Here is a 10,978-nt window from a genome sequence, read left to right on the forward strand (position 1 = left end):
TCAATTGAAGAAAATTTTGAATGTATAGAACTGGAGTATAATTTTAGAAGCTAAATTTGAACTATTCCTCCCTATCGAGATTCTTTGGACCATATTTTCTAGTACCTTTCCTATGTTCATTGCTATAACATCATCTATTTTTTATCTATACTATATTAAAAGCACGAAGGTCCTTAGCGAAATGTCGTTCGCCTTTTTTACCCTCTAAAACTTGATTTCGTACTAGACAAATTAGTCATTTCATTATTTCTCCTAATTTTTTTAGGACTTTAAAATCACCTAAGGTTTTTCTTATATCTTTCCTTAATCCTTTTTGGAAGTATATATGTAAAAAGTCATAATATTTGGTAACATGTAACACATTAATTATCAAACCTAACGTGAGTAATTTTCCATCCAAAGAAAAGCTACATTTCCATTGTTAGATATCCTTCAACAAATATAAGAAGTATAAAAAGAAATCAAGAAAATTAATTTAAAAATTAATTCTACACTCAAAAATTATTTAATTATTTTTCTAACTTTTAGGACGTTAAAATTAACTGAAATTTTACTTATTATATTTTTTTATTTGAACTATGTAAAAGTCTTAATATATAGAATTATATGACGTGTAATATATTTATTAAATCAAAACTAACGTGAGCATTTGTCATTCAAAGCAAAGCAAAACTTCCACTGTGATATCCTTCCATTGTGATATTGCCATTGTTTCAGCTATTGTTTCTCTTTTACTATAATTCAAGGGTCTAAAAAGTAACTTTATCAATTAAAATTTGAATGATTATAATAAAATAACAATAAACATAGGTTTTCTACCTTATTTTTCTGTGACCTTTATTTTATATGACCATTCAATTAAAATTTTCGTATGATAACCTACATGTGAAGTCTTTTTTTTTTGTTTTTCTTTTTATAACCATTCTAATAAATGACAGCTTCCGTTATTTTTTTTTATAAAATATTAACTCTAATATTAGATTATTTTTAAAATTTTATATTATTATTTATTTATCGAGCTAACGGGCTAAAAATGATCAATGTTCATCATATTTAAGAATTTATATTTTTTATTTTACTTTATTCAATAACTCACATTATTTAATATTTTTTCGTATTTTTAAAATATTATTTATTCATTGATATAGGGTACACGCGCAAAACGCATACCATAATACTAATATTATTAAATGGACGAGGTAGTACTAGATCCGGCCTTACGCCATTGGTACAATACAACAAACCATTATTCAATTGCTCTAGTCGACAGTTAAAAAATGCACTAACTTCCATATATTAGGTCATTCTTTAGACTAGGGGTGTTTATAAAAATTCGAAAAATCGAACCAAACCGAAAATCAAACCTACCAAAAAAATTGATATTTTTTGGTTTGGTTTAGTTTTAGTTTTGAAATTTAAAAACCGATCAAATTTGGTTTGGTTTTGGTTTTAATAAAAAAAAACCGAACCAAACCGAATATAGGAGTAGATATTTTAAATTCATTATTACACCTATATATATATATACTTTTATACAAAATTTCAAAAATTTTATAATAAATGTTAATCGTTTGCACTTTTAGTACAGTTTTTTACCTTTACATTCTAGTTTGATTGGTAGTTTTCTTTGGTTAACTGTAAGAATCTATTCATGTTAAAAATAATATATTTTTAATTGAGTTCTTAAATTATTCATCACTATTTGATTCAATTATCATCAATATATCTTGGTAAATAATAGATTTCTCAAAGAGCAATTGATTTGATAGTGTTACGTTGAAAATGTGATCGCCAAAATATGTGTTTGGTAGTGTATGTCTTATATTTAAGAAAAAATCGACAAATAACCAAAAAAATCGAAAAACCGACATAACCCGAATCGAGAAAAAACCTGACTTAATTGGTTTGGTTTGGTTCTAATATTTGAAAAATATTTGAAAAACCGACTTACTTGGTTTGATTTCTTTTTATGGAAAAACCGATTCAAACCGAACCATGAACGCCCCTGCTTTAGAAATAAAATAATACTAGTATAATTCTCTAAAGTGAATATAAAAATATAAGTAACAACTTTGAATGTAGTTAAAAAATTACAGTTAAACTTTAATCTAGCCTGCTTATAACAGTCTGTCTTCACTCTTCAACAATATTGCATTTGTCTCTTCTATTAAATTAAGTGGACAGGCAATAACCTATGGTTTACAGTGGTGTATCTCGCATAGATTCCAAAGTATTATCTTGGAAAGTGAGACTCTAATTATTGTAAACATGATAAAGGGAAAGAGCAACATTGCTTGGCAACTTCAAAATTCTATAGATTCTATTACTTAAATGCAATCTCAGACAACTAATATAGTTCAACATTGTTACAGAGACGAATCAGATTGCAAATGCGTTAGCAAAATGAAGCATGGAAGAACATGAGAGGCAATTTTATGATGTTAAGGATCTTCCTAGACAGACTGTTGGCACATATTTTCTAGATATACAAGATACAGCCTCCATAAGGCAACAAACAAAGAAGGAATATGCTTGTCTAATAATTTTTTTGGAAGTTTTTGAACTGTTAATATGTTTTGTTTCTCCCCACATATGCTAGCTTTGAAAAGTGGCTGGGGTTAGTGTTAACCTTCTTTTGTTATAACCTCTGTTTCGTTATGAAATAAAAGGCAGCGTCTCCTTAAAGCGCAAATTACAAAAAAAAAAAAAAAAAAAAAAGTGGACAGTCATTCCACTTGGTGTTTCTTGCAAGTGGGATTACCAGAACTCTTTGTCAACTCTTCTATTCTGTAATATTTGTTGGGAAGGGAATATAATGAATATATATAACACAAAGTAATAATTGAATTGTTTTATTTAGTTGTCATTCAATGTTTGTATATATATTATAAAATAGTTTAACCTACGGAACATGGATTGTTCTTTCTTTAGTACTTGGACAACTATTATGATATCCTGATGAAGAGAAAAGAAATCAAAGTGCAAGGGAATTTAATATTGAATATATTAAATAAACACACATGGTTGCATTCATCGTTTTCTAGTCAAAAAACTGAAGCACAAATAGAAAAACAACAACAAAAACATTATTAACACATCTTCCAATATAATTCTTCTGGTAAACACAAACTAAAAGATAGATTTAATTATTGGAGAAAAAAGGAAAGCATATTTTATTTCAATCATAATGGAAGCTGCTAGAGAAAATGTTTATTTACTTAGAAAAAGTACATATATAGTTTCTCAATCCTAACTATATATACTTCTTCCAAAACATTTTCCTATAAACACAAACATTAAACTCCTTTGTATAAAATCAAAATACAGATAGAAAATTACCTTGTAGTGATCATCTCTTCCTATCTTTCTTTTTATTCCTCAAATTTTTTTTTCTCAATAAGGTGGTCGAGGAGTTGCCCAATTAGCATATGCATCATGATTCAATTGTCCACCATTTGGTAATAAATTTGGTGTAAAATTATATATAGGTAGTGATGTTGGATCAGGCAATTCATGTTGTTGTTGTTGTTGTTGCCTTTCACCACTTGAACCTAAGGCCGGAGGCGAATTTCCGGCCGGTACTGGAGACTGGCCGCATCCGTCGCCTCCGCCGTCCTCCTCTTCTAGTGGCAATCTTTCATATGTTGCATTAGAAAAAGTAGCTGCTATTATCATCACTGGTCCAGCAGATACTAGTGGTCCAACAACACTACCACCAACCACCTGTCCTTGGCCACCGGCCAAATACACTGTTAGCCCGGTCGAGCCAGGAGGGGCTGGACCGGGCAAAAAAGCTCCGGTCAACGACAAAATTTCGAATCTTCCTTGAAGAACAACAACACCTGGAGCTGATGGTTGCCTTAGGGTTACATTTGCAACCGAACCATTCCCACTCAGTACACAAACGCCACGTTGGCGTCTCCTCGCGAATTGAGCAATGCTATCGGCCACATCTGTGCCTCCGGCCACCTCCATAACGTGGCTCCGGAGGGCATTAGGGCTATCGCGGGTTACAAAAATTGGTGGTTTGGGTTTGTTCTTTGATCCTGAAGGACGACCTCTAGGTCTTCGATTGCCAACTTCAACAGCACCTTCTTTAGGTTCATGATCACCATTTTCGCGATCGTTGTCTTCTTGATTTTCACCACTGCTTCTACTTTCGTTTATTGAAAGTTGCTTTGTTAGTAGCATAGGTGAGCAAGATCCTGGCTCTAGGCCAGGCAAGCCCACCCCACCACCCCACCACCTATTAGCCAGAGTTGCAAATTCCACAAAATATCAGCTAAAAATTTAGCTCAAACACAAGACCAATTCTTACTTCGTTGATCTGTTAGACCCTAGAATGACCAGACTTTCTTGAAATATATGCTTTTGTAGATTGAAGGTAGAATTAGGGTACGACGGAAACTTTTTTTTTTTTAAAGGTGTAGATAGTCTAGAAGAAGGGAAGAGAATTAGATGCAGAAGTAGTTCATGGAATCAAGTAAAGGAATTAAAAGAACAAACAAAAACAAGAAGAGAAAAGTAAATTAAAGAGAAACAAGTGATCTTAATTAAGTGGAGGGGGAAATAAGGAACAGATGCAAAAAGAGGAACAGCAACCCTGGAAAGAATCAAACCTAAAGGAAAAAAAAATAGAATAAAGCACAAAGAGATTGAAAAGAAAAAACTATAGAGGAGAGAGTTTATCTAATTATATGTATAACTTTATATTTAATTGCAAAAGGTATGAAGAGAGGAACATGAAAAGAGGTGAGTAAGAAATGATTTTAGAGAGATGAGTTGAGGAGTTTTTTCTTCTTTTCTGTGCGTAGTTTATAGAAAGAACATATACCGGCAGAGCCACGGTGTTGGTCGCGGGTTTAGTCAACCCCAGTAGATTTTGTTTAAATTATGTATTTGTATTAAGAAAAATCAATAAATATGTACAAATTATTAATTCAGAACTCATTAACTTAAAATAATTATAATTCCGAACTCGTAAGTTTCACTCCGTCTCTAAACATAATTATATGTCTAACTTTTGGTGGAAATGACACCAGGTAGCCACTTTTAAGCATGTCGTTTAAAATATATTCACAATTTACAATATATTTAAAGATTAGCTAATTTCGCTCAAACTTCATGACACGACGTCCTAGAGTTTAAACCTCAAAATTCAAACTTCAGGATATCGTGTCCTAAAATTCGAAAATTATGTCTTGAAATTCGAATCTTATGTTCTGAATTTTAAATGAGTAGTTCGGAAATTTAGAATACTTAGTCCTGAATTTTAAATTAGCAAATCAAAAATTCAATACACTAAGTTCTGAATTTGAAAATTCAGAATACTTAGACATCAAGTTTAGGTGAATTAGCAAATTTTAAATATATTACTTCGCATATCTAGTGTGAGTGTTAAAAGGAGTGTAGAGAGTATAGAAATTAGGGTTTTTTTGAAGTCACTATCCAAATAGTCCAAAATCGTGGGGTCTGTTTGCGCGTGGGCAGGTGGGATTGTGGGAAGCACGTCGCTATCTCTTGCCCCGACGTACGTATATATTGGAATAAGACCGGAATCATGTTTTGGCTTTTGCTTTGGGTGAATAGCGTAGGGTTTGGGGATGACAAGACTAGATAATTTATTTATTTATTTATTTTTTTGTTTACTAATTTCATTTTTTATGCATATAATATTACTTGCAATTATATTTTAGGTGATCTTACATGTGTGGAGGAAGAGTAAAACCTACATGTCCAATCGAACTCGGTAGTTTTGATACAAATTATATATGTATTTGTCTTAATAAAATTCATTGTATATGTACAAATTATTAATTTAAAATCCAGTAACTTAAAAAATTTAGAATCACGAACCCATAAATTTTATATCATGGCTCCACCTATGGAATACATAGTATTCAAGGTGAAAAAATTAAGTTAAATTTTTATATTCAGTATTTACACCAAATTAATAGATGCATAAATATCATTTTGTTTAACTATCAACTTCTATCACTTAATCGCAGCAAGTTAATACGGTTTGAAATAAACATAAGTGAATGTAATTGCTATATTATGTGAATTCTATTATGATAGTGATTAAAATTCAGCACAACACATGAAATTAACCCTAAAAATTTCTCTAGCTTGCATTCCTAAGGTATATAGGGAGTATAAAGTTTTGGTTTCAACCAACTAATCATTTTATATCTCCTCCTATCCTGGACCTTAAAAAAAATTATTAGAAAAGATAGGTATAAGGTGTTGCCAACTGTGTACGTATTTTGTTAATCAATTATTTAGCCTGTCAACCCAACAATTATCGGTACGTAATTTTTGCCGTTCACTTTGAACATTTAAAATTGTATTCCTTCCGTCTCGTTACTTTAACCTTTTACAGAATGTAAGACAAAAGTGAATTGAACGAAATTGATGCTTATTATTTAAAATTAAATTTACCCTTTTAATTTGTAGGTACCATAAATGATAACAGGGAAAAGGGTCAAATTTGCCTAGAACTAACAATAACAATAACCAACAGCATACCTATTATAGTATGCCTAGAACTAACAATAACAATAACAACAACACACCTATTATAGTATCACAAGGTCTAGAGAGGATAATGTGTACGTAAATTTTTACCTTGGGAAGATAGAAAGACAAATTTGTCCAGAGTCCATTACTCAATTACACCATGTATCTGCTATAAGTGACAGATCTAGAGTACAATTATTGGGTTCCTGGGAGCCCAGTAATTTTTACGTACACCTTGTATTTTTATTAAAAAATATGTTAAATATCTATAAATATATACAACTGTAACTCAATTATTATTGTATATTAATTTGAAATTACAACAAGAAACCAAAAATTTCAAATCATGAATCTGTATCTGCCTAATATCTATAGCCTCATTTGTATGGGTCAAAATCAGACTAGAGAAATTCGGCACGCGGAGACGATTGTCATGAGTGACATGCAAATCGATATGGACAGTTTGGCCGAGATCGATTAATGATCGACCGAGCAAGCCGCTGAGTGGGTCGTCGGGGCCGAGGTCGAGCAACTTAGATTGAAGTAACGACTAGTTTTGCCTTGGGATCTTCAGAGGGAATATTCTCTCTGTTTGTACTTTTTAGGGTTCTTTGGGAATATCTCATATAAATAGTATGAGAGATATGGCAAAAGACATGTAAGATTCTATATGATAAGAATATTTTTGAAAAGTAAGCCCTCTGGATAAATATAAAGAACAACTTTCTGGAGGGATTCGACTTTTTGGTTTATCTATTGTTATTTTCATCAGATCCAAGAAACTGCTCAATATTCTCTTATATTCTTGTCATTCATCATTGTTAGAGGGAGGAATCATTCACCTCATTCAATATTGGGTGAATCTTCCTCCTTATTTATATTTATTGTCATTTATTGTTATTTAATACTTGATATTTCATGTACATTATTACATTCGATACATTTATTGTTAGCACCTTAATTTCGTTTCTTCACTGATCATGTCTTTCGTGCTATCAACTCAAGGTCTGAAGTTATTAGCTTTAACTAGGGTTAACCATACTTAATAACTGATTTATTAGTTTAACCAAAGATTGTTGTTTTTTGGTCAAACAATTTGGTGTCGTTTGTGAGGAGATTCTAGTTAAAATCTTAGTTTCTTTCAGATCTAAAAAAACAACACAAAACCTTGTCTTTTCTTGCATGCAGAGTTGAACATGGTGGGTAATAGAGAGGAAAGAATGAAGGCAGTAGCCAGTCTTACTAACAACCTCCTAAACACCATCAACAAAGTCACTGGAACAGATACTGAGGACGTGACACCAAACGCCTCCCTAGGTGGAGTGGTTCACCCCTACCTCATAGCACCATCGCAGCGTCACACAGTAAAAGGGCCTATACATCCACAACGGAAGAGGCACCACCGACAATAAAAAAGCTACTCGAGGCGCGGTTGACAAACACACTGACCGACATTCTCGACAAGCCCGCCCAGAGGACGAATAGAGAAGATACGAGAGTTTGCATCACACCAGTGACAGACGAGCAATACGACCCTCCTCTTGTAATAGGTATTACTCACAATGTTAGTGGTGCAGGTAACGACACCCTCACATCCATTTTGAGGAAAATGGAGGAGATGGAGAATGAGAACAAAATGCTCCGTGACTAAATTAAAGAGCATTAGGAAAGGGTAGACAAAATACCTGGCACCCCAAAACTCTTACCAAAATGGGACGTCGGTCGCTTCATTAAGCAACCGTACAGTGACGAAACTGCACCGCATACTATACCTAAAACTTTCAAAATGTTCAATACTTGAAAATATACAATAGCACGACAGACCCTAAGGATTATGTGACTTACTATGTCATCGTAGTAAAAGGCAACGACCTCGCCAAAGAATAAGTGTCTTCCATATTGCTGAAGAAGTTTGGTGAAACCCTCACCGGGGGAGCACTAACTTGGTACTCACACCTACCTGCACGCTCCATAGAGACGTTCGAGGAAATGACCGGCAAGTTTGTAACTGACCATGCCGGGGCTAAGAAAGTAGAGGCGAGAGTGAATTATATTTTTGCCATTAAACAATCACCTAGTGAAGGACTAAGAGATTTCCTCGCCCGATTCAACCGTTTGAGGATGACCTTACCCAATGTATAAGAAGGAATGGCAGTAACAGCTTTCCATAATGGGTTAAACAAGAACGACTCGAGAGAGACCAAAAGTGAAGTGGCCGCAGAAGATGAGGTCTGATCCAAACACAAGAAAGTCAAACGCCCTCTGTGAATTCCATCTGGAATGGGGCCAAAAAACCGAGGACTGCATCGCTCTAAGGCAAGAGATCGTGAACATGCTTCACCAAGGGGATCTGAAAGAACTTTTGAGCGAACGAGAAAGGGAAAACTTTACTCAAGGACAAGAACAGCATCAGGGTCCACAAAAACCGCCCTCCCCAACTCGAGCCATCCAAATGATCATCGGAGGAGGTGACGACGCGTCAATCAATAGCGTAAATTTCACGACCACCCACAAACTGAAGTGGTTAATCACTCACGAACGGTACGAAGAATTCAAAGAAAGTATCATCTTCGATGAGTAGGATACCCACGGTTTGGTCTTTGCTCACTATGATGCATTTGTCATTACTTTACGCATCTTAGACACTGATGTAAAACGTATTATGGTCGATGATGGGAGTTGCGTGTGCATTATCCACCCTCGAGTTCTCGCACAAATGAAGCTCATGGATAGGATAGTGCCACACTACATCACACTGATGGGTTTTAACAATGTAGTTGAGTGGACATCTGGAGAAATAACGCTACCTGTCCAGGCCGGCAACGTCACTTTGAAGACCATGTTCCACATCATGGACCAGGATACGGCATTCAAAGCCATCATAGGTCGACCTTAGATACATGCCATGAAAGTTGTCCCCTCTAGATTATATCAAGTCATCAAATTTCCCACCCCTTGGGGGGTATTCAGCATCCAAGAAGAGCAACGCACTGCCCGAGAATGCTACCGAATCACCCAAGAGCAAGGTAGAGGAGGCATAACAATTAACAGGGTTGGGGTCAGGTAGTGATAAAGGGAAAGACGTCATCAGGTACCCTAAAATAATATAGGCCATTGCGTAAACCAAAGAGGATCTCGACCCCATACAACTCGACAAGGATGATCACAACAAAAAAAATCCTACATCGGCCACAAACTTCAAGAACCAGGTAAATTCCATCAGTTTCTAGCTAACAACGTGGACTTGTTTGCCTTTTCCCATGCAGATATGTCGAGTATCCCGAAAGAGAAAGCGGCACACAAGTTGAACGTCGACCTATTTTACCCCCTAGTATGGCAAGTTAGGCAGAAATTCAATTCCGCAATAAATGACGTGGTCCGCGAGGAAGTTGAAAAACTACTGGAAAACGACTCTATCAAAGAATCAAAGTACCCTTAATGGGTCGTCAATGTGGTCATAGTGAAAAAGGAGAATAGGAAATGGCAGATGTGCGTAGACTTCATGGATCTGAACAAAGCCTTCTCGAAAGACTCATTCCCACTACCCTATATTGACCAGCTCATTGACGCAACGGCTGGGTACTAGCTGTGAGCACGTGATTTTTGTTTCGCGCGACAATCGCTCCAAAAGAAATAAAAAAATAACAATTGGTCCTGCTGTACAATTTTTGGATTTTTACATGGCACTTTGTTAATTATTTATGATTTTTGCCCATTTTTATTTTTATTAAAACAAAATACAAAAAATGTATGTGTCATGCATAATTTGAACCGTAACCCAGTTGTTAAATAGAAAATCATAAATAGGCATCTTTGTCCGTGATTTTGTTTTGTTTGATTTTACCTGTTTTAAAATATTTTTATGCGTGTGCAAATAATTGTATTAAGTGTTTATGAAATTTTATTTTTATTTACTTAGGTTTTGTTTTAAAAATAAAAATAAAAAATAAAAAAATAATAATAAAAAAAAGGAGATGCAGAATTGGGTTTAAAAATCGGTTGGGCTTACTTTTATTGTTAATTCAAAGCCCAAAACAACCCAACCCAAAACCCATGTAAACCCGGTCCAGACCAGCTGGCCTCAAGGGGCGTTCCAAACGACACCGTTCTGATCTGGTCTGATCTGGGCCGTTGATCTCAGATTGATCAACGACCAAGATCTCTCACCCAGAACCCACTAACAGACCCGACCCGTCTCACCCGGACCGACCCCAACCCTTTACCCTTGAAACGACGCCGTTCCCTGTTAGTCGAAGGATCCTGGCCCTTCATCACATCTCATCCAACGGCCAGGATCCACCCACCCACTAACTATATAAACTCATAACCTTACCCTGCCCCCCTATCCGAACCCCAGCCTTCATCGTCTTCACAAGAACCCCAAACCCTAGAGCCGCCTCTGTACACCTTCACCATGAAAGCCGGCGGCATGAACGCCGGTGGCCTTCACCTTAACACC

The 10,978-nt window shown here is 35.1% G+C and overlaps 1 protein-coding gene across 1 annotated transcript; it reads right to left on the reverse strand.

The window, feature by feature from the left end:
* Window positions 1–3,135: 3,135 nt before the first annotated feature.
* On the reverse strand, window positions 3,136–4,275 carry LOC104225134 (AT-hook motif nuclear-localized protein 20-like; the record flags this gene model as incomplete). The annotated part of the gene is made up of 1 exon (XM_009776902.2): window positions 3,136–4,275. A coding segment is annotated over one exon (882 nt), but the record flags the coding sequence as incomplete, so codon positions are not given.
* Window positions 4,276–10,978: the final 6,703 nt, after the last annotated feature.

This window comes from Nicotiana sylvestris, chromosome 1, assembly GCF_000393655.2.
Source record: "Nicotiana sylvestris chromosome 1, ASM39365v2, whole genome shotgun sequence".
Lineage (NCBI taxonomy): Eukaryota > Viridiplantae > Streptophyta > Magnoliopsida > Solanales > Solanaceae > Nicotiana > Nicotiana sylvestris.